Consider the following 25,440-nt stretch of genomic DNA (forward strand, 5'->3'; position numbering starts at 1 on the left):
TTTTTTTTTTTGTGTAAAATGTTTTCTTTTGTATTTGTTTTAACTTTGTTTCAGCTAAAAAGTATGTATTTAAAATATAATTTCAACGTAATTTTGAGGTAACCTATCAGACGACCCACGGGTTACGCAAATATAATTCACGTAACCGAACAATTGGTTACCTAGGTAAAAACCATGTGAACCGACTTCCGGTTACCTCAGATTTTGAAATATTGTCCCCTGTTGTATTAATGCATCTTTACACACCTATCCCAATAAAAATAAAAGTTTGTTTTGTTTAACGACACCACTAGAGCACATTTATTTATTAATCATCGGCTATTGGATTTCAAACATTTGGTAATTTTTACATAGTCTTAGCACCACCCACCAAATAGGACTGCACACACCACAGCCTTTGAAATACTAGTCGTGGTACATTGGCCGGAACGAGAAATAGCCCAATGGGCCAATCGACAGGGATTGATCCTAGTCCAACTGTATAGTACGATACATTGCAAAATTTTAGGAGAGTTCAACCCATACCCCTGTATATCAAAGGCTCTATAGACTAACCATAACCATTGAAAGTGGGGTTGAACTCAAGCCAAATTTTTAATTTTATTATTAAATTTATTGCATACAAAACCAAACCAATTGTACTGGTCACAAATACGAGTAACATATCTTAAGTAGCAAAACGTGGTTCGAATCACAACCTAGTCCTAAGGTCGAAGACAGTTACTTCTCAGACCCTTATTTTGACACAATAAATAAAACATAGCCAATGGTTATTTTTTTAATATACAATATATTTGACAAAATGTACTTTTTATTTTGGAAAGATATCCGCCTGGTTCTCCCCCCCCCCCCCCCTCCCATATCAATCTAAAGAGGGTATTGATAGGGCTTAATTATGGAATGAATGAAAGGTGCAGGGGGGAGGGCAGACTGGGCGGATATTTTGCCGATTTGGGTAGGCTGGTGAAATAGGAAAGTCATATTTACAAAACAGACATAAATGCAGCATTTGACAACTTTGTTTTTTAATAGCCGTCAGACATGATGATGGTATTTATTTACTAGCCAAACATTGAATATCACTAGCCATGGGAGTGGGGCTACCATAAATAATCTAGAAATAATCTATAAGTAAAACGGTATAAGCCCTGGAAAAGTGACTCACCGACTGTGGTCGACCTTAGATCTATTCCTGATTGTCTATCTGTTGGAGGGTTCTGGATAGGTGCTGCTAGTTAACAAATTTCAGGCTGAGAATACAACCCCCACCCTAGTTCAGGGTGCACATTATGATTAAGCCTAAGTCAATATTTTTCTTTCTAGTCTGTTTGACTACCCCCACGGTGGGGCCCACCCCTGTGATAAAATGCACCACAACCGCTAGTTGGACTCGGAGACCTTTTATTTAACGCCTAAAGGTGTTTTGATAGTCGCAAGCGAAGCTCCTGCACGGACACATACCCCCATCACATCGGGCTCGCACCGTAGCTGACAAAACTGTCACTGAGCCGACTACCAAGTTGCTGGCGGTGACACTTCACCCTGCCCACCTTTCTTAAATTTTAAAAATTCGATTAAACAGCTAAAGCGATTATATCAGAAGCAAACTATCGTCATAAGTATTTTTAAATAATACAAACGTAGCTATAACAATAATCTGGCGCAATGAATAATCTAAACAAAAATTATAATTTAAAATTGAATTTTTACCCTTTCAATTCGTCCGCCATTTCCTCAACAACGGTGCGCGCGCACCTGCACAGTGTTACGATATATTTGTTCCCTCCGGAATTTAAGGGAGGGAACTAAATAATTGTGAATAAAATAATTAACAAACAAAAATAAAAACATATCAACTGTTAAATTATTTATGGCAAATTGAACAATATTAGGGATAATATGTTACATAAACAAATAAATAAATATAATGAAAATTGTTTTAAAAAAATTAGAATAAAATTATTTTGTAAAATAGGCATAGGTTGTGGGAGAATGTCAGGGGTCACCTTCCCCTCCCCAACTCGGAAGATTATGCATGAACAGCCCCCCCCCCCCCCACTCTTCAGATGTTATAATGATAAAAATAATAAAATGGAGAAGAAAGATTACATGAATGTATCTTTATAATGTTCTCCCCAACTTTGAAGATTATCATTATGCATAAACAGCGTCTCCCCCCCCCCCCCACCCCTTTCAGATATAATGTTAACAGTAATAAAATGGACAAGAAAGATTATATGAATGTATTTTTATAATATATAATATAATTATTGCAGCAATACTGATAATAAAATAATACCACCTGCAGGAACGGGTGGGGAGGGGGGGGAATGGAGGGGGATAAAAGATGATTTGAAAGAATACGGAGAATAGGATATGAATTAATGTAAGAGAACAAGAAGAAAAAAGTCATCAGGACTGATGTGCCAACAAATGTCGTGGTACGTGCTTTCCTCTCTGATTGATTGATTGATTGCATGCATGGGTGGACGGACGGACGGACGGACGGACGGACGGTGGAGTCATTCTTCAATGTATTCATCCATGCATCCATCCGTCCATCCAATCATCCTTCCATCAATCCATCTATGCAATCCATCCATCCATCTATCCATCCATTCCTGAATAGGAAGGAAGGAAATGTTTTATTTAACGACGCACTCATTTAACACATTTTATTTACGGTTATATGGCGTCAGAAATATGGTTAAGGACCACAAAGATATTGAGTGAGGAAACCTACTGTCGCCACTTCACTGGCTACTCTTTTTTGTTATACCAGTTGTGGAGCACTGGCTGGAATGAGAAATAGCCCAATGGGTCCACCGACGGGGATCGATCCTAGACCGACCGCGCATCAAGCGAACGTTTTACCATTGGGCTACGTCCCCCCCCCCCCTTCCAATCATGGATGGATGGGTGGGAGAATGGGTGGATTGATGGACGGATGGACAAGTGGACGGACGGATGGGCAGGCTGAAGGGTGGATGGATGGAAGGATGAAGAGATGCTTTTAAAATAACAATAACAAAATTACCAAGAAAGATTCTATGCATGTATTTTTTTTAAATATATGATATAATTATTTCAGCAATAATGATAATAAAATAATACCATCTCTTGAATTGTTTATGCAGGATTTTCACGTAACATGATCAGACACAAAACATATTTTTTTTTTAAAATTTATACAAATATCTTGAAATTCATCCAAAGTCAATGATAACGTGAATCCAAATTCATTATTACGAATAAAAACATTCTGTCACAGGCGCCTTTTTACTTCTGCACCTAATGTATAATAGACTGTTGCCCTATTGCATTTCAACCCTATCGAAATTTCACAGCAGCGTAATACAAATAACACAGTAGGAAACATTCGATATTCAATGTAAACAAGTTAGTGCTCGCTTTCAGTGTAATTAACCGGTTTGTTAATGGCATATTAAGTATCTAATATGTCGAAGATAGCAAAAAATACAAAGAAGAGCACTTGGACTCCTCTTACAAACCAAGCAACTAACAATAAGGTATTAAAATTGAAAATCAGTTGTTGTTTTGACAAGTATGATGTTACGATTGATGTGTTTACGTTCGATACCTATTCTCGTCAGCATTACCGAGTCCTATATCATATATGGTATAGGAAGGTTGTGGTATGTGTTATCTTGATGTGGGGTGGGGGAAAATATCCGCCCGGTCCCCCTCCCCTAACCCCAACCCTAACCTCAACCCTAACCCCAACCCTAACTCTAACCCCTAACCCTAACTAAAAATAATAATGGGAGTGACCAGGCGGATATTATACCATTAAAACTACCAAATGTTTGATATTTAATACCCAATGAATTAAATGATTAATAAATCAATGTGCTCTAGTGGTGTTGTTTAACAAAACAAACTTTAACTTTAAACTGAATCTTTAATGTCATGGTAATGCTATACAGACTGCATGAATTTACCATTATTAAAGATTGGAGTCTAGACTAAAACATTTTTAATTGTGGCCCTTGGTTTGTGTTAAAAAACAAACAATGAAAAATCTTTAACATGGCAACAAACAGTATAGTAGTCAGGGGCGGCACAGACGGTATGGCTGGTATGGCCATGGCCGTACCACTTTTGTGTGTGTGGGTTATATTTGCTATATCTGTGAGAATATCCTTGTAATAAGTAATTTGAAAGGCAAGTCTGGCTACCACAAGCCTTACCACTATTTTTTACACTGTGCTGCCCCTGGTAGTCATATGTGTATATTTGACATGGCTTCTAGATTATGGTAGCCCCACACCCATGGCTAGTGATATTCAAGGTGGGGCTAGTAAATAACTACTATTGCCATGCCCGACGGCTAGTGAATTTTTTTTGTCAAATGTTGCAGTTAAATCTATTTATGTAAATATGAATATCATTCACCCAACCCCAAACCCCCAATGTCAGTGTTTTTAAGCTCTATCTTCCTCTTTAGGTGACATATCTGATTATTATTATTATTTAGTAAACTTGTATTAACTTAGGGCTAGTGAATTTTTAATTGTGGCTAGTAAATTAAAAAAATCACTGATCCCATGGCTAGTGGATTTTACAAAAATTCTAGAAGCCCTGTATTTGATATGAAGACTACTGGTTGATGTTGATACACATGAGTTTATTAAAACTGTAGTTGTGTTTGTATTTTGCATTAGATTCATGAAAATTATGTTGTAAAATGATATTCTTGTAGTGATAACTATAGTGCCGTTTCTTTTATTTCTTAAAACAGATTTTCGAAGAGAGAAGAGTGCTCATAGGAAAATGGGTAAGTTCACAAATCATATAATAAGTCTCATCATTAAATATTTTTGAATGAATGAATGTTTTTGTGACATGTTTTTGTATGAAACATCATCCTTCTTTGGTGGGGGGGCAGGACGTAGCCCAGTGGTAAAGCGCTCGCCTGATGCATGGTCAGTTTAGGATCGATCCCCATTGGGTTATTTCTCGTTTCAGCCAGTGCACCACAACTGGTATATCAAAGCCTGTGGTATGTGCTATCTTGTCTGTAGGATGATGTGTATAAAAGATCCCTTGCTACTAATGGACATTTTTTTAGCAGCTTTCCTCTTAAGACTATATCAGAATTACCAAATGTTTGACATCCAATAGCCCATGATTAATAAATCAATGTGCTCTAGTGGTGTCGTTAAACAAAACAAACTTTAACATTAACTTTAACTATATATCTATATATCTATAATCCATCTTATCCTACAAAAATGTTTTAGTAAATAATTTCAGTTTGGTTTGACATAAGTAAAAAATGGAAAAGTGTTTTGGAAATAACCAAAAAATACTATTTGTGTGTGCAATTTAGTAAACAATTGGCTCAGAAATATTCCATATGAAAAGAAGGTGTTCCCTATGGAAAGGTTTGTCGGATTGAATTTCCATAAAACACAGTGGACCCATTTTCTGATTTTTGTTTTCCTTCTTCCCAACCTGTGCCCCCTGACTGGTACATGTATATCAAAGGCCATGGTATTTGCTGTCCTGTCTGTGGGAAAGTGCATATAAAAGATCCTTTGTTGCTATTGGGGAAAATGTAGCGGCTTATTGCTGAAGAGTATGTGAATTACCAAATGTTTTAACTCTAATAGCCAATAATTAATTATTAAATGTGCTCTAGTGGTGTTGTAAAACACATTTTTTAATTCAACTCTTTTTCATTTTTCTGTGAAATATGTCAAGATATATGAATCATTCCATGCCAAACCTAGCTTTTAAATGTTTTCATGATTGACCGTGACATATTTTGCTGCAAAAATTCCTAATTTTAATACCATAGATTATGAACATTTTATGAACTGCAAATGAATAATGATTTCAGCACTTTATTCTCATAATAATATGGTAAAAGAATGAACACATTAATGTCATTCATAAAATGGAAACACACACAAAAACATTTTGGATTCATTGTAAATTATCACCTTGCAGTAAGTGCTCAACTTCATACTAGTTATTGGGCCTTCATGGCCATTTTCTTCTTTGACAATTTATGAAATGTTTTTCTATTATTTATTTTTAAAACAATAATAATAAAACTTGAAACAAAACAAAAATCTCATAATGTTGGTCAAATTAAGTCACAGTGACAGAAAACATTTAAAGATTGTCTGTTATTTATTTTACGTTCATCGGGTTATGAACCAACAGTAAATATATCCAGGGCTTCTAGAATTTGTACAAAGTCCACTAGCCATGGGATCAACTGGTGATTTCAAATGTTTACTGGACACAATTAAAAATTCACTATCCCTACTCAGTGTTTCTGCCAGAAAGAAATTGTTTGGTATGGCACTATGAAATTGAATATTTACAATGTGTGTGCTGAATGAATATGGGGTATGAAAGGCCTCCTCCAAAAAGAAAATTGGTTAGGTTTAGGTTTAGGGTTAAGAAAACCATACAATAATGACAAGTCATTAATTTTGTCAAAAGGTAAACTTAAAATAATAAAATCTGCAAATAAATTTGGGTATGGTGCCATACCCATTTTACCCTCTGGCAGAAACCCTGCTACTTTAGTTAATACAATTTTACTAATAGTAATAATCAGATATGTTACCTACATAAGGAGATAGACATTAAAAAGACTAAGATTGGGGGGAGGGGGTGGGGACAGAATATTCATATTTAACAAATAGACTTAAATGTAGCATTTAACAACTTGTTTATCACTAGCCATCAGGCATCTCAGTAGTAGTATTTACTAGCCCCACATTGAATACCACTAGCCATGGGAGTGGGGCTACCATAATTTAGAAGCCCTGTGACGTCTGCCAATGGATATGATGTAAATTTAATGATTGGAAAATGTTGGAATGACCACCACTGATTTAAATTTCAGTATGACCGATGGACGGATGACCAGAGGAAGAAGATATTGGATGATCTGGTTTCCAAGAGCAAGAGAAAACAGCTGGACTATGCTAGAGATCTCATAAACCGCAGAGTCACAGAAAGACATTTAGACTTCACACGCACACTGCCAAGAGTTATCTCCCTCTACATCCTCTCGTTCCTGGATCCACGGAGTTTGTGTCGATGTTCACGGGTAAGTTATATCTGTATTTATTATATACTGAGTTTTACATTCTACATTTGTATGTTTTAGATCTATTGGTACTGAAAATACAGTATTCCACTTTACTTTTGTCATTGAATTGGTTAGGTTTATTAGTACTGGAAATACTAAGTTTTACATTCTACAGTAAATGTATTGTTCATTCTACATTTGTAAATGTATTGCTTAGGTCTGGTGTTTTTCATTTTACTTTTGAAAATATATTGTTCAGGTCTGTTGGTACTGGAAATTCTTGTCGGAACTTGACCAGCTGTGGATGCCGAAGTGTTTACGACTTGGGTGGATTTTAACGTTTAGCCCGAGCCCATATGAGGGAGGGGTATGGAAGAGAAACTACGTGGAAAACATCAAAAGTCTACAGGTGCTGAGACCAAAGGTAAAATCGGGCAAGTTAATAAGGCAGCTTTTAGAATGTTAAAATTTTAAAAACTTTAAAGATTAAAAGGAGAATTTAAAAGAATATGTGTGTATACAGAACAAAATAAGAAACGTCCGCTAACTTTGCTGGAACATAACTTGATGAAAACAAACTGGGGGAATAATTGTTATATATGCGTTTAAAGAGTGTTCCATGATGCATCGTTTGGTGCAAAAATCATGGCCATAGGTTAACAGAAACTTTGAGAAATTTTGACCATGTGTGGTAGGGGTTAAAAAAAATTCCACCCACTTAATAACGGGTATGACCACCTCTTGAATTGACCACTGCAGTGCATCACAGGTGCATAGAATTGACTAAAGTGTTGATTTCTGCCTGTGGAATATTGTTCCATTCCTGAATGAGCGCTTGACGAAGTTCATTGACGTTAGCGGGTGGGTTGGGACGCCGCCTCAGTCGTCTGTCCAGACATGCTCGATGGGGTTGAGATCAGGACTTTTAGCGGGCCAGTCATCAATAAAATCAATGTTATTTGTCCTAAGAAAATTTACAGTGTCTCTAGCTGTATGAGAGGTGGCATTATCATGCTGAAAAATCGAGATGTTGGCTTTGTTATGGAACAGAGGAATGATGTGATGAGCGAGAATATCATCGCGGTAACGTTGAGCATTTAAATTGCCATCAGTGACGACTAGTGGTGAACGATAAACATGGGCAATGGCTGCCCAGACCATGACACAACCCCCACCCCCGAAACGATCTCGTTCAAGAACACAACAGTCAGCATAGCGTTCATTTCTCCTACGGTAGACGTGCACCTGCCATCACCACGTTGTAAAGAAAATCTGGATTCATCTGAAAAAAGAACGGTATTCCAGCATCGCCGTATCCAACGAGTGTGTACACATGCCCAATTAAGACGATTTAGACGATGACGTTGCGTTAAAACGCATCCGATGTAAGGACGTCATGCATGTAAACCGTTCTCCCGCAGACGATTACGAACAGTTTGCCCACTGATTCGGTTATTATGAAGCCCATGTGTGTTAGCAGCAGTAGCAGTGGCAGTTAGGAATCGATTGCGCAAATGCGTGTTCATGATATAGCCAATTTAACCACCTATTGTAACACGCGGACGTCCACGACGTGGCAAGTTGTTGGTGCTTCCTGTTGTTCGAAATCTTACACGAAGATTTCGTATCGCTCAACTAGAACTCCCAACATGCCTTACAACGTCTTCTGTTGACATGCCAGCATCAAGCATGCCAATCGCCCGTTCGCGTAAAGTATTGGGTATTCTTGGCATACTAAAAATGCTACAATGTAAAAAAACGTTAATTTTTTTTACAAATTTTGAAGCGTTTTCGTTCACTTGACAACAATGTCAGTAAGACAAGTAAAACAAATTGACCAAATACTACACGGGACATGTCGAACCATGCATGCACGTGCAAATTGAATTTCACGTTGTCGACGATTAACAGTGCAAAAATAATCGATAAAATTCAAGGCTAATACTACCTATATAATTTCATTACACAATGAATTCTTTAACACAACAAATACTATATGTACAAATTGGAAGTTTCTTTTTTTTGTTCAGTATATATATATATAAAAATGAGACAGAACATAGCCCAGTGGTAAAGTGCTCACTTGATGCACAGTCGGTTTGGGATTGATCCCCATCAGTGGGCCCATTGGGCTATTTCTCGTTCCAGTCAGTGCACCATGACTGGTATATCAAAGGCCGTGGTATGTGCTTACCTGTCTGTGGGACGGTGCATATAAAAGATCCTTTGCTACTAATGGAAAAATGTAGCGGGTTTCCTCCCTAAGACTATATGTTAAAATTTACAAATATTTGACATCCGATAGCCGATGATTAATAAATCAATGTTGTCTGGTCTTGTCATTAAACAAAAAGTACAAACATATTTAAACAGATATGCAGACAGACAGATGTGCAAACGCAGAGATATGCAGGCAGGCAGACGGAGAGACATGTAGACAGACAGAGATAGATGTGCAAACATAGACTGACAGACACACAAACAAGCTAATAGATGGACAGAAATACACATGCAGACAGAAGAAAGAGAAATATATCCACAGAAACACAGACATACGCACACACATATACACACAAACACACATACATACACATACACACACATATACATACACACACATATGTACACAGATACACACACACACAGACAAATAGACACACACACAGACACACACACACACACACACACGTACAGACAGATTTAAAAACAGTAAGACAGACTGTATTAGTTAATTTTTCGATTTTTGCTCTGAGAAACATGCCATATACATGTACTGACTGAGTTAAAAACATTTAAGATGTACAGTAGTTAATATTACAAAACAGAATTATAAATAGCCTGAAAATTCATATCACGTAAAAGCCTTGGTTATTTGAAAATATGTTTCAGTGTTACAATAACGGCCAAGTTCTTTCTTTATTAATGTTTATGTCAAATTTACATATTCTCTAATTGTTTGTTTTAAATTAAGATTGAACCATGGACGCCTGAGGTGGTATAATATGCATGTTTTCTATTGTCAGGGGTAGAAATTAAGAAATATCAGGGCTAGCTTTGGGTCAGCAGAAAATTTTGCAAAATTGTTTTTTAAACTTCCAAATTTTATAGATATCAAGTTATTTTGTCACAGAATATCAATGATTACATAAAATTATTTTGCCAAATTAAAAACAAAATTCACCAATTGTTTTTAAAATTCGCAATTGGCGAATTTGGCGAGTACCGGAGCTAGCCCTGAATATGTCTGCTGTTCAGGGAGACTGGTAGTTTAGAGAAAGTTTATAGTCTCTATCAAAAATAAACTAGCCACTCCCTCCCACTAATTATTGGTTGAAATCATGTGATTGACACATGCAATATTTATGGCCCATTCTGAGAAGACAACGCTATGCAATTTGTATTACATGTATTCGGTATATCAAAGGCATGTGGTATACGCTGTCCAGACAGTGGGAAAGTGCACGTAAAAGACCCCTTGCTACCAGTGTGTGTTATATCCCCTCTCACACCACAACCAGTGTTCCAAAACTGGTATATTAGCTAATGAAAAAAAAGAAGTGGGTTTTCTCTAAAACTACATATCAGAATTACCAAATGCTTGACATCTAACAGCTGATGATTAATAAATCAATGCTCTAGTGGTGTCAGTAAATACAACACACTTTAATTTTTTACATACAGATATGCCAACTATAAAAATTATGAACTATAAAGTCAAAGCAACTGTGGAATATATCTTGCTGGCTTCATGACATGGCATAAGTTAAAGGTACATACCCTACTTTCAGCCCATGAAAATTAAGACTAAGTTTAGTTAATCTACAAACCTGTAACACATTTGGATAAAGTTACAAATGAGTGAAACATGAGTCTGTGACTTTGAAATGGTGAAATACCCTCTAAAAATTGACCAAAACTCAACTCCATAACTGTTACCTCTATAATATAATATAAGAAATGCATTTTGTGATATTAAAAACAACAGGATGACCAAAAACTCTTTGAATGTACGGAAATGGATAATCTAAACAATAAAATGGAAGTAAAGTATGATTTCAGTTATCAAAAACGGCTCTAATAGTAAACACAGATGCCTTAGTGTGTAAAAAATAGGGTATGTCTCTTTAAATTATACTCACCCTGTAAATGTACTACTCATGTGGTTTAAGGGGATTTGGGCCAGCCTGTATATGGGGAGGGGCGTTTGACAGGTGGGTATGCACCCCACACATACACCCCAATTTACCAAAGGTCCAAATGTTTTCTATCAGATTTAGATAATATTACATAAACATTGTTTGGGGGTTTTGGGGTGGGGTTTTTTTTTGGCCATTGTTGGTCCCTCACGAGGAATTCGCACCCCCCATTAAAAATCCTGTGTATGGCCTTGTTGGGTCTTACTTTCTAGCCCTGATTATGTGTGAATGTTAAGCATTGTGACAAGTATTCACGTATCATGATTTATCTGTAACACTTTTCTTTTCTCTTCATCCTTAACCTAACCTCTGATCTATTGCATTTCCTCCCGATTCCTCCGGAACATGACGTCCAGGCTGAATGGAAGATTTTAGCCATTTCATTGGCTGTTGGGATGTTTGGACCAGTCTAATGGCATAGTGCGGGGCAGGGGGGAAATGTCATAGGTCAGAGGTCAGGATAAGTATTCATTAAAAGAGAACACAATCAAAGTTTTTTACATTCTTGCAGAGTTTTGTTTCATGTCTGGCCTTTATTTTACTTTTATCTGCTTTTCTCTTTCCACGAATAAGGAAACACTGCTTGTATGACATTGCCACGATTTATATTCACCACACCGATATATCACACTTAGATTCCATCCTGAACTTGTGTTGACCTTTTTAACAGATACTCTGATTTTATCACATATTAAAATTTTTACTTGCAGGTCTGTGATATTTATATTTCACAGCTCTTTATACTGTGTTTTTACTTGAACTTTTTTTTTATATTGATATTGATCTTCACATCATTGATGCATTTACCTTAGTTTGACACCCAATAGCCGATATATTTTTTCATGCTGGGGTGTTTTTAAACATTCATTCATTCATTCATTCATTCATTCCATTCATTCCATTCCATACATCACATATATCACAACAATGTTTTAAATTTATAGTGATAGAACACTTGCTTGAATTTAGTGGGTTGCAGGATTTGTAGGTGTTTTTTTCTCCATCCTAACCAGTATTTCTCCACTGGTATATCAAAGGCCATGGTATGTCCTGTCCTGCCTGTGAGAAGATGCATATAATATTTAAAAACACAAAACACATTTTGGAAAGCAATTTTAGTGCTAAAATCACCTTAAAGAAGGAAGGAAGGAAATGTTTTATTTAACGACGCACTAAACACATTTTTATTTACGGTTATATGGCGTCAGACATATGGTTAAGGACCACACAGATATTGAGAGAAGAAATCCACTGTCGCCACTTCATGAGCTACTCTTTTCAATTAGCAATAAGGGATCTTTTATATGCACCATCCCACAGACAAGGTAGTTGCCTTTGATATACCAGTCGTGATGCACTGGCTGGAACGAGAAATAGTCCACCGACAGGAATCAATCCCAAAATTGCCTTAAATGCAAGATAGTTACCAAACAAGGTGCTTTTAATGCTAAGATAGCTTCAAAAATCCCTAGCCTAGACGCTAAATACTTGGCCACTGAGATTTTCATAACTGCTTTATTGGTAGGACCTGTCTATAGGGCAGCAGCGATTATTTCCGCAGTTTCTTTTTCAACCAAATGTCAAAATAATTATATTTTCAACACCATGTAGCCATAGTTTTAAAGGGGTGGGTCGTAGCCCTGTGGTAAAGCGTTTGCTTGATGTGCTGTCGGTCTAGGATCAATCCCCGTCAGTGGACCCATTGGGCGATTTCGTGTTCCAGCCAGTGCTCCACAACTGGTGTAACAAAGGCCGTGGTATGTACTATCCTGTCTGTGGGATGGAGCATATAAAAGATCCCTTGCTGCTAATCGAAAAGAGTAGGCCATGAAGTGATGACAGCGGGTTTCCTCTCTCAATATCTGTGTGGTCCTCAACCATATGTCTGACGCCATATAACCATAAAATAAAATGTGTTGAGTGCATCGTTTCCTAGAGAAAACTAGTTTTGCACCGTTTGTATTTAAGTTACTTATTCACAAGATTGTTTCTTTACATATTTTCCATTCTGTAAATATATAGACCTAATAATGTTTACTTTTTGGAAGGAGTAGCCTGCATAATACTAATGTGGGTTTAAAACATAAGTAATATATTTTAAAATGAGTTTTAGCATTATTCATAAAAAGATGCATACCATTTCATCAGATTCCTTCGGGTGCAAATAAACGGTGGACACCAATTAGTGGTTAAAGTCTCAGCCAATGTCTGTCTGTTAAATGGCGAAATGTCAGTATTTTGACCCTAATTTAATTAAATATGTGACATTTAAAAACATTGTTATAGAAAAATCATGTTAAATATGTGACATTTAAAAACATTGTTATAGAAAAATCATGTTAAATATATTTCTCCTGCAACCACCATTTCTGTTGACAGAATAGGATGATGGATAAAGCAAAGTCATATCCGTATAGTAGCAGGATATGAGTTGTGACATCACTCATGTAACGTCACATGCACAGCTACATGCACATTACAAAATTGCTTCCTTGACCTCTAGGTCATCATACAATGTGGCCGAAATAACAGAAATAATAGCTTCTCCCCTTAATTTTTATGGTCTGCAGGATAAAGATAATAAGTAGTTAATGAAGTCGGATATCTGCTTTATCCTGTTCAGACCGAATTAAAAATGTATCATTCTTACCAGGAATGTTACCTTCACAGGATAAAGCCAATATCTGATGTCATTAACTAGTTATTCTCTCTCTCTCTCTCTCTGTCTCTCTCTCTCTCTCTCTCTCTGTGTCTGTCTCTCTCTCTCTCTCTGTCTCTCTCTGTCTCATTCTCTCTCTGTCTCATTCTCTCTCTGTCTCATTCTCTCTGTGTCTCTCTGTCTCAGTCTGTCTGTCTCTCTCTCTCTCTCTCTCTCTCTCTCTCTCTCTCTCTCTCTCTCTCTCTCTCTCTCTCTCTCTCTCTCTCTCACTCTTTAGTATTTCTTTACCTTTCAGAGTTATAGATATCAGGGCTAGTTCTGAGTGAACAGAAAATTTTGCCAAATCATCTATTTAAACTTTAATAATTTAAAAAACCGGGTTATTTTCTAATAAAATAACAATTAGTACAGGAAACTTATTCGCCAAATGAAAATAAAATTTACCAGTTGTTTTGAAAATTTGCAATTGGCGAACCTGGCGAGTGCCGGAGCTAGCTCGGGATAGGAACAATGAGTGATTTTTTTTTTTTTCTCCAGGAAACGATGCACATCGACCTCGCCAATATGCACATGGACAAGAGGAACATGAAGGAGAAGAAGCACAAATCAAAAGAGACACACACGTTGCCATGGCGAGGGTCCGACCCAGTTCCGCAGGACATCTGGCGTTACAACGTCCTGTCCAATGAGGACGATGTGCACACAGTCAACAAGTGGTGAGTCGTCAGTTACAGTGGTGTTGTAAACATTCCTTTCCTTTCCTCATAGTCTCAGATTAAACAATGTGCTGAGGTGTTGTAAACAAACATTCCTTTCCTTTCCTCATAGTCTCAGATTAAACAATGTGCTGAGGCATTGTAAACAAACATTCCTTTCCTTTCCTCGTAGTCAGAATAAACAATGTGCTGAGGTGTTGTAAACAAACATTCCTTTCCTTTTTACTTAGTCTCAGATTAAACAATGTGCTGAGGCATTGTAAACAAACATTCCTTTCCTTTCCTCATAGTCTCAGATTAAACAATCTGCTGAGGCGTTGTAAACAAACATTCCTTTCCTTTTTACTCATAGTCTCAGATTAAACAATCTGCTGAGGTGGCGTTGTAAACAAACATTCCTTTCCTCATAGTCTCAGATTAAACAATCTGCTGAGGTGTTGTAAACATTCCTTTCCTTTTTACTCATAGTCTCAGATTAAACAATCTGCTGAGGCGTTGTCAACAAACATTTCTTTCCTTTCCTCATAGTCTCAGATTAAACAATCTGCTGAGGTGTTGTAAACATTCCTTTCCTTTTTACTCATAGTCTCAGATTAAACAATCTGCTGAGGCATTGTCAACAAACATTCCTTTCCTTTCCTCATAGTCTGAGATTAAACAATCTGCTGAGGTGGCGTTGTAAACAAACATTCCTTTCCTTTCCTCATAGTCTCAGATTAAACTGTGCTGAGGTCGTTAGTCATCAGTTAAGGTGGTGTCATAAGCCAGCCTTGGTGGTGTAGTGGTTATACCATTGGACTTGAGGCTGGTAGGTACTGGGTTCGTATCCCACCGGAAGCAATGGAAGAAAAATTTTTAATGCCAGAGTAAGTACACTGCTAGGCTCAATGGGTAGGTGTAAGGCCATATACACCGAGTTTCACCCACTTCATGGATTTTATTTTGGGTGTGTTTCCAGAATGTATGACCCCACATGGGGGATGATTACCCGGCATGCTAGGACCCGTGTACCCCGGGCTCGGGCGATACTGAGATAGCTCAACCAGAGCTGTGGGATCAGTGATTTAAAAAAGTTACTAGCCATGATTAAAAATTCACTAGCCCTACTTAACTTTAAGTTAATAAAATAGTAATTAATAGTAATAATCAGATATGTCACCTAACACGGAAATGGAGCTTAAAAACACTAACATTGAGGGTTGGGGTGGGTAAAGGATATTCATATTTACAAAATACACTTAACTGCAACATTTGACCAAAAAACATTTCACTAGCCATCGGGCATGGCAATAGTAGTTATTTACTAGCCCAACATTGAATATCAATAGCCATGGGAGTGGGGCTTCCTCTCTCCATAATCTACAAGCCCTGCTCAACTAACAGCAAGCTAGAGCATGGCCCTGTCAAGTAGTCCCATACCAAAATGGAAATACTGTGTTGTCACCACTCATCTTATCATCATTCATGTTTGTAATGTCCAAGAAACAAAAAATGTCTTCACTGTCTTGGTCTTTCAGTGTTTATGTCATTTTTTTTAAAGATAAATTTCCTGTGCTCTCAGAGGTATCATTAAACAAACGTAGATCTAGTGGTAAAATGCTCACCTGGTGTTCAGTAGGTTACAGTGCCCTGCAGCTAGTATGTTAAAGGCTGTGGTATGTACTGTCCTGCCTGTTGGAATGGGAATATGGCAGCACCTTCACTCCTCTTTCTGTCTCTCACTCTTTCTCTCTCACCTATCCACCCTCACTCTCTTTAAGTTTCCCTCTTTCTTTCTCTCTCTTTCTCCCTTCCACCCTCTCTCTCTTTATGTCTTCCTCTCTTCCACTTTCTCTCCCTTCCACCCTCATTCTCTCTTTAAGTCTTCCTCTCTCCCACTTTCTCTCCATTCCACCCTCACTCTCTCTTTAAGTCTTCCTCTCTCCCTTATACCCTCCATCTCTGCTGAGGTGTCGTTAAACAGACATTCTTGTCCTTTGTTGAGGTAATAAACATCACTTTCCTCTCACTCTCTCTTTAAGTCTTCCTCTCTCCCTTATACCCTCCATCTCTGCTGAGGTGTCGTTAAACAGACATTCTTGTCCTTTGTTGAGGTAATAAACATCACTTTCCTCTCACTCTCTCTTTAAGTCTTCCTCTCTCCCTTATACCCTCCATCTCTGCTGAGGTGTCGTTAAACAGATTTTCTTGTCCTTTGTTGAGATAATAAACATCACTTCCCTTTCAGGAGAAAGATGAAAGCATACGGGTCTGCTGTTGATGCATTTTCTAAGAGTATGCGGCGAAGTAAAACAGCGACCGGTCAAAGTCTAAACAGTTTTACACGTCGCTCGCAATCACTGTCTGTAAGTATAATACATGTGTATAGGTATATGTACAGTATTTTGAGAATAACTGGGGTAGGACGTAGTCCAGTGGTAAAATTGGATATAAAATAAAATAAAACTAGACATGAAAACAGAATTTGCTTTTCCTTTAAAACCCTTCACAACAGTTTTCTCATTTCTCTTTTACAGAAACTTCACGCGTCAGTGACTTCAATGACCTCTCCCGACCGACCTCAGTGGGCCATAAAGACGTCCCAGCTGATTGGTCGACAGAACGGCGAGGTTTCCGCTGTAGTCCGGCCGAAGCCAGTCAGCACGCCGAAGACCCCGAGATCTGCACGAGCTTTAACTTCCACGCGGTCCGAGAGAGATCCTCCAAGTAAGTCAATAAAAATAAAAACACATCCAGTTTGACTTCTGCTTACAAGAATTTTTTCACAATAGACCAGTAAACTTAAAAACAGCACCAAAAGCATTTGCCATCTTTGAAATATAAATTGTTGGGAGTCGGGAGGCATCACTGGTGGTGCATTTGTGCCACTGGATAAAAATTATTGCTGTCAGTAAGGCTCGTCAACAACAGCAAAATGTATATACCTGGTGTTCATTATCTGTCTACATACAGCAAAGTAACCTCTCAATCATGTTTATTTCCTGTAAAGTCTTCTTTTTTTAAATTGTTGTTGATGGGTCATTTCATTCATGGCAGTTTAAGGGAGACAAATTCTTAAGTTTGAGCCCTGCAGTAAATTCGGCGTTTGGAGCAGGATGTAGGTCAGAGATAAAGTGCTGGCCTGATGTGCGGTTGGTCTAGGATCGATCCCAGCGGGGGGGATGAGGGGGTGGGGTGACATAGTCCAGTTATAAAGTGCTGGCCTGATGTGTGATTGGACTAGGATCGATCCCAACGGGAGGGATGAGGGGGTGGGGGTGGGAAAGTGCTGGCCTGATGTGCGGTTGGACTAGGATCGATCCCAATGGGGGGGGGGGGGGGGGAGAGGGTGGGGGTGATATATCCCAGAGGGACTAGGGGGTGGGGGTTGGGAAAGTGCTGGCCTGATGTGTGGTTGGACTAGGATTGATCCCAGCGGGGGGGATTAGGGGGTGGGGGTGATATATCCCAGAGATAAAGTGCTGGCCTGATGTGTGGTTGGTCTAGGATCGATCCCAGCGGGGGGATGAAGGGGTGGGGGTGATATAGCCCAGTGGTAAAGTGCTGGCCTGATGTGTGGTTGGTCTAGGATCGATCCCAGCGGGGGGGATGAGGGGGTGGGGGTGATATAGCCCAGTGATAAAGTGCTGGCCTGATGTGTGGTTGGTCTAGGATCGATCCCAGCGGGGGGGATCAGGGGGTGGGGGTGATATAGTCCAGTGATAAAGTGCTGGCCTGATATGCGGTTGGACTAGGATCGATCCCCATCAGTGGGCCCATCGAGTTATTTCTTATTCCAGCCAGTGCTCCATAACTGGTGTATCAAAGATTGTGGTATGTGCTATCCTGTCTGTGGGTTGGTGCATACAAAAGATCTGGCTTGGAATCTCAACTCATGCATTGTTTACATTTTTTTAAATGATGGGAAACATTTTGTTTTCAAATTTTAAATAGCGACAGTTGCTGTAAACTAATTATTTATATATTAATTAGCAACTACTATTTAACATTTACAATTGTGTAGCGATCTCCGAAACTTGCTTAGCAAAATATTCCCGGATTTTTTTTTTTTTAATCTTGGGTCAGTTTTATAAAACAATTTGATCATGGCTTTTGTGATTGTTTCATATTTTTTTAAAATAAAAATATTAAATGTTATTTTCAGCCACAGATCTGTTTCCCGACAAGCCATGGGTGGTGCCAGACCAGATGGAATCCGATGAAGATTAAAGGGAAGTAATCCAGTTCCGCTTAACATCCAGCGGTTTTACATGAACAGTGTTGAAAACACCTTCACTTAAATCATTCCATAAAAAGATATATTATTATGGCATTAGATGAAAGCAGAAACAAATATTACAAAATAAAATAGTTATTTTAATTATTATTGCATTTAAATGGAAACAGAAAGACAATTAACTTGTTAATACATGTATATCAAGTTTTCATTTCAAAACAGGGCTCGAACTTAATGCAGGCACTGACAGCAATTACTCTTAACTGCAGTGTAAATTACTGTGGGTCAGGGGACTGTGTGTGGGTGTATGTAATTTTTGTTTGGCATGCTTCCATCAGAGAACTGTTCAAGCACGCCTGTCGTGAGCACAACCGCTGACTTCGCCAGAGTTTTGTCCATATCAGGGGTCAGGAGTCTTTACTAACAAAAGTTTTATTTGTGTCGATGAATGAAAAATATAGCCATCAGTGGAAGGGATATTACTGGTTTTTAATTGTTTATTTGTTGCAAACATTACCGATTTAAAATTGCTATAAGTTGGCTGAAAATTGTCATATTTCAGAATTTTGCCGGTGGCAAAAAACTTTCATAATTGCTGTAGGCAACACATTCCTAAGTTCGAGCCTTGTTATTAATGTTATATTATTATTATTACATTTAAGCAAAAAGAGAAAATCACTGGTTGATACATCATTCCATAATAGTTGTTTATTATATTACTGCAATTATATGGAAACAGAAAAATTGCTTATTAATACATGTACTTTGTATGTCAAGTATTTTTAAATATAAAAAACTTGTAGAACCAGTTTTTTAAAAATAAAATGTTTTCAGTACTTAAAAAACACTTTGTCTTTAAGAAAGCAATTTCTGTACTTCTTGAAACAATGTTTTACTTTGTTTGAAAGGATCTTTTGTAGTGTTTACTTTTATTTTACAACTATGAAAGATACTTGTTCTTAATATCTTTTTATAAATGGAAAGAATATTGATAATAAAAATGTATTTTTTATGTTTTTTATTGCTGTGATAAATGTTTCATCTACCTGCATTCCACTCTATTATATATGATATTTATTTTTATATACATGTATTATATTGTAAATGATCCGAATTGTATGATGTAATTAGATCAATTATATGTAAATGTATGGAGCAAATGTTTATAGTCATCTTTAAATGGGTAGAATGTATATTATTATTATCCAATTAAGTTTCAAGCACGCTGTCCTGGGCACACACCTCAGTTGTCTGTCCAGGACAGTGGGATAGTTGTTAGTGGTTAGTGAGAAAGAAAAGGGTGTAGTGGTCTTACACCTACCCATCGAGTCATTGAAACTTGCACTGGGTGAGAGCCAGTACCATGATGCGAACCCAGTACCTACCAGCCTTATGTCTGCTGGCTTAACCACTGTGCCACCAAGGCCAGTTGTATTACCGGTATTGGTTTTGACTACAAGGATTCCACTATGAGTGTTTGTTGGTATGGGTTTATTTTGAGAGTGTTGTATCCATTTAGGATGCCATGGAATATTCTGAATTTAACCACAACACTACCACTGGATTCATCCATGTATGTACCGTACATGTGTGTGCATATGTGCGTACAATGACGAGGGTAGAATCGGAGGAATAATTATTGTCTCTTTCAGGATTGTTTGTCATTTCTTTTACATTTATTGGGGCATGAACAAAACAAAAATCACCCGTAAAATGTGTGAATCGGTGAAGCCGTTTCTCACATAAGTTTGCATATTATTTTTTTGTTTTTTGATACCCAGATGAATGTAAAAGAAATAACAGACAATCCTTATAATTAAATTTGAATCATACTTGCTAATAATAACACTAAAAGTTTATACTTTATTTTGGTCCATAAACAATAACACTTTACAAGACAACTTGTCCACATAAAACGACGTCGTCAGATATGACGTTCCCTGACGACATAATTTTTAAGTTCATCAAGAAATTAACAAACTTCCATTGTTATGTCTGAACCAATGGGATGACATTATATTGTAATGAATGTAAGGGAAAGTTAATTATTTGTATATAGTCCCATACTGCAGTGGTGTTTTTTATGGGGGTGTTTTTTTTAGAGAAAATGAACAACCATACTATTATTGTGTTACCGAAAAAAGAAGAAGAGTGAAATGGAAAGACCGAGAAAAAGAAACACGTGTATTTTAATTCATATTGCTAACAAAAACTGCACTGATTGGCATTTAATTTCTTGTTTTTTTAAGGCAGCACAACACTGGATTTTAATTGGTTGCTTTTTGCTTTGTGTAACATTTTAGAAAAATACATTTAATAATAATTTAAGATTTTCTATCTGTTTTGAAAAATATAAAGGTTGTCTAAATCTGTTACTTAGCATTTACTTTTTACATTTTATACTTAATATTCTTTTATTGAAATTGATACAGTGTATATTCAGTTGGCATAAAAAAAAGATTATTTATTTGTAGTTATTGAAGAGATGAACTTGAGATACATAAATCTAGGTCAGATAGTAATAGCATTATTTAAAAATTGTAATGATCTGCTGTGATCCCCCCCCCCCCCACCCCATTCTTTCACTGTCACCATGATGTAATTTGACTAACCGAAAATTTAAAATTTACATTAACTTTGTTTTAACGACACTTTACCTGCTACATTTTTGTAGTTTATATAAACCATTTATGTGTCACCAAAATCTTTTTTACAAGTAACCCATTTCATTTTGGGTTTATTAAAATCATGTATTTGACATAAATCTAATGTCTGAATGAATTAAAAAGGAGATGAAAAAAAAAAAAGTACCAGGCAAATGAAATTTTCGTGCTCAGAATTTTCAGTTAAAACGTTTTGCTTAACACCACTTGAGCAGATTGATTTATTAATCACGGACTACAGGATGTCAAACATTCAATAATTCTGACATGGTCTTCTAAGAAAACCCGCTACGTTCTTCTTCCGTTAGTAGCACGGGATCTTTTATTATCTGCTTTGTCTTATTGTGGTATTGCATTTTCTGTCCGTCCATGTCAGTCCGTAAAATGTGCATTTCAGGGCCATATCTTTTGTATCATTTCATATTGGATCATCAAATGTTACATGCAAGTACAACTTGGGATGGCAGTGTGTCGCATACCGTAACTAGGTCACTATGACCTACTTTTGATGCATTACTGTACATTAAAGAAAATCGTTGCCAGGGCAATACTTTCCTTGTCAATTCATATAAGATCATCAAACCTTACATGCAAGTACAAGTTGGGATGGCAGTGTGTCACATACCATAACTAGGTCACCATGACCTACTTTTCATGCATTGCTGTACATTAAAGAAAATCGTTTCAAGCAATACTTTCCTTATCAATTCATATAAGATCACCAAACCTTACATGCAAGTACAACTTGGGATGGCGGTGTGTCACATACCATAACTAGGTCACCATGACCTACTTTTGATGCATTGCTGTACATTAAAGGAAGTCGTTGCCAGGGCAGTATCATCCTTATCAATTCATATAGGATCCTTGCTCGATGCGAGGTTGGTCTGGGATCGATCCGCGTCGGTGGGCCCATTGGGCTATTACTCGTTCCAGCCAGTGCACCACGACTGGTATATCAGAGGCCATGGTATGTACTACCCTGTGTGTGAGATGGTGCATATAAAAGATCCCTTGCTGTTAATCGAAAGAGTAGTCCATGAAGTGGCGACAGCAGGTTTCCTCTTTCAATATCTGTGTGGTCATTAACCACATACCTAATGCCATATAACCGTAAATAAAATGTGTCGAATGTGTCGTTAAATAAACAATTTTCTTCCTTTATATAAAATCATCAAACCATGCATGCAAGTACAAATTGGGATGGCGGTGTGTCACGTACCATAGCTAGGTCACCACAACCTACTTTTGAGAAACACATCATGTACCTCACTTTACTCTTGAATGCCTTTTCCCACAGACAGGACAACATACACCATGTCTTTGATATACCAGTCCAGGGTTTCTGCCAGGAAGACATTTTTGGGTATGGCACTATGGGAATTGAATATTTACAATGCGTGTGCTGAATGCAACCACAGTTGATGGGGTATGGGAGCCCTGCCCCAGAAAGAATTTATTTATTAATTTTTTATTATTTTTTAAGTTAACCTTTCAACAAAATGAATGACTCTTATTATTACTGTATGGGTTTTTTCTTAACCGTTAAGAAAAACCATACATTAATAATAAAGAGTCATTCATTTTATTGAAAGGTTAACTTAAAAAAAACTCCATATGTATGGTGCCATACCCATTTTACCCTCTGGCAGAAACCCTGCAGTTGTAAGGCACTGGTTGGAACAGGAAACATCCTAAGGGTCTGCTGAAGGTGCTGAAGGGGGGAGGAGGGACAGTGTTCCACAGACAGGTAAATACCACATACTCGGAATCTTTAGAGATCAGTAATTTTTAGTATTGGGTGATAATGTTAGTAAAACGAGGAGTAGATCTCTAGCTGCTAAATAGATGGGTTTTTTTTACAAACTTCAATAGCTCCTACAGTGTTATGTATTATACATGTAGTGTCATGTTTAAAGATGGAAATAAAAACTGTAAACCACCGTTCTGTCTTCTCTTGTGTGTACTGCGTTTTAGTGGTGTCCCAGTGATTGATTATAATAGAAAATTAACAGTTGGACTATACCAATATGATGATCGATTATAAAAATCCAAAACTGATTGGGGGTTCCGTCCGTAGCCCAGTGGTAAAGCGTTCGCTTGATGCGTGGTCGGTCTGGCATCGATCCCCGTCGGTGGATCCATTGGGCTATTTCTTGTTCCGGCCAGTGCTCGAAAAGAGTAGCACATGAAGTGACGACAGCGGATTTCCTCTCTCAATATCTGTGTGGTCCTTAACCATGTCTGATGCCATATAACCGTAAATAAAATGTGTGGAGTGCATCGTTAAATAAAACATTTCCTTCCAAAATCGATTATTGCGGGGGAATGTTAACTGTAATAGCTCCTACAGTTTGAATAATGCATTGATTATTTTTATTTGTAGGCCTACCTAAGTAAAACAGATATTAAATACACTTGTCCCTGCCATGTTTTATATTGCCTGTCGTCCCATAACATGCCTCATAGACAGTAGGTGCCCCAACCCCAATATAAAATCATGGCTATGCTAACGATTAAATGATTTTTTTTTTAATTCTACCAGCCCTTTTATCATTCTATATATCATAAACTTTACTGGCATAGGAAGCGGGGAGAGGATGTGTCCCACAGACAGGACAGCATACACCATGGCTTTGATATACCAGTACAGAGTTTCTCCCAGGAAGAAATTTTTGGGTATGGTGCTATGGAATTGAATATTTACAATGTGTGTGCTGAATGCAACTGCAGTCGACATGTATGCCCCCCCCCCCCCATTTTTTTTTTTAGAAGCAGCAATGGTTTTTATATAAATTTTACATGTATTGATATGTATGTTTGTGACCTCCCCCCCCCCCCCCCCCACCTTTTTGGACCTTCCTACACTCCTGCAAGTATATAAAAAGTGCAAGTATATAAAAAGACGAACAACAGTGTGTACATTGTATTCAAAAATACATTTACTAAAATTCATTTAATGTACCAATTCATTATTCACAATAAAGGTACCAGCAGTATTAAGTTTAAGCTATATTAAACCATAAAAAAAAGATTAAACCTACACACTGTGATGTTGTTGATGACATCCCAGCACACTTTATTTGGTAGGTATTAACCTGCTTGTATCTCATGGGTTCAAACACACTTACTGTGGGCACAGCCTCTTAATTAAAATCAGGGATTGTTCCCACAGTAAGAGGGGCAACACACTGTTCAACCAGCACATATTTCATTTCATTTCAACTTATTTTCGTGCTTATATCCAATTACGGTTCAAGCATGCTGTCTTGTAAACAAACATTCCTTTCCTTTCCTCATAGTCTCAGATTAAACAATGTGCTGAGGTGTTGTAAACATTCCTTTCCTTTTTACTCATAGTCTCAGATTAAACAATCTGCTGAGGCATTGTCAACAAACATTCCTTTCCTTTCCTCATAGTCTCAGATTAAACAATCTGCTGAGGCATTGTAAACAAACATTCCTTTCCTCGTAGTCTCAGATTAAACAATCTGCTGAGGCGTTGTAAACAAACATTCCTTTCCTTTCCTCATAGTCTCAGATTAAACAATCTGCTGAGGTGTTGTAAACATTCCTTTCCTTTTTACTCATAGTCTCAGATTAAACAATCTGCTGAGGCATTGTCAACAAACATTCCTTTCCTCATAGTCTCAGATTAAACAATCTGCTGAGGTGTTGTAAACATTCCTTTCCTTTTTACTCATAGTCTCAGATTAAACAATCTGCTGAGGCGTTGTCAACAAACATTTCTTTCCTTTCCTCATAGTCTCAGATTAAACAATCTGCTGAGGTGGCGTTGTAAACAAACATTCCTTTCCTTTCCTCATAGTCTCAGATTAAACTGTGCTGAGGTGGTTAGTCATCAGTTACGGTGGTGTCATAAACCAGCCTTGGTGGTGTAGTGGTTATACC

General features: G+C 37.5%; 2 protein-coding genes across 2 annotated transcripts in view; one reads left to right on the plus strand and one right to left on the minus strand.

Moving 5' to 3' along the window:
* Positions 1–1,747, minus strand: part of LOC121377400 (PAS domain-containing serine/threonine-protein kinase-like) — a 72,518-nt gene extending 70,771 nt beyond the window's left edge. The window contains exon 1 of the mRNA XM_041505381.1: positions 1,711–1,747. Within this exon, the coding sequence (XP_041361315.1) occupies positions 1,711–1,730 (20 nt within the window). The 5' untranslated portion in view covers positions 1,731–1,747. The remainder of the gene's footprint in view (positions 1–1,710) is intronic.
* Positions 1,748–3,385: 1,638 nt separating this feature from the next.
* Positions 3,386–22,494, plus strand: LOC121377468 (F-box only protein 16-like). The gene is made up of 8 exons (XM_041505470.1): positions 3,386–3,530; positions 4,763–4,798; positions 6,890–7,096; positions 7,338–7,502; positions 14,471–14,649; positions 16,877–16,994; positions 17,166–17,355; positions 18,794–22,494. The coding sequence occupies exons 1-8, from the start codon at positions 3,459–3,461 to the stop codon at positions 18,856–18,858; spliced, it is 1,032 nt and encodes a 343-aa protein (XP_041361404.1). The 5' UTR covers positions 3,386–3,458; the 3' UTR covers positions 18,859–22,494.
* The last annotated feature ends 2,946 nt before the right edge of the window (positions 22,495–25,440 follow it).

The sequence above is a fragment of the Gigantopelta aegis genome, chromosome 7, assembly GCF_016097555.1.
Source record: "Gigantopelta aegis isolate Gae_Host chromosome 7, Gae_host_genome, whole genome shotgun sequence".
NCBI lineage: Eukaryota > Metazoa > Mollusca > Gastropoda > Neomphalida > Peltospiridae > Gigantopelta > Gigantopelta aegis.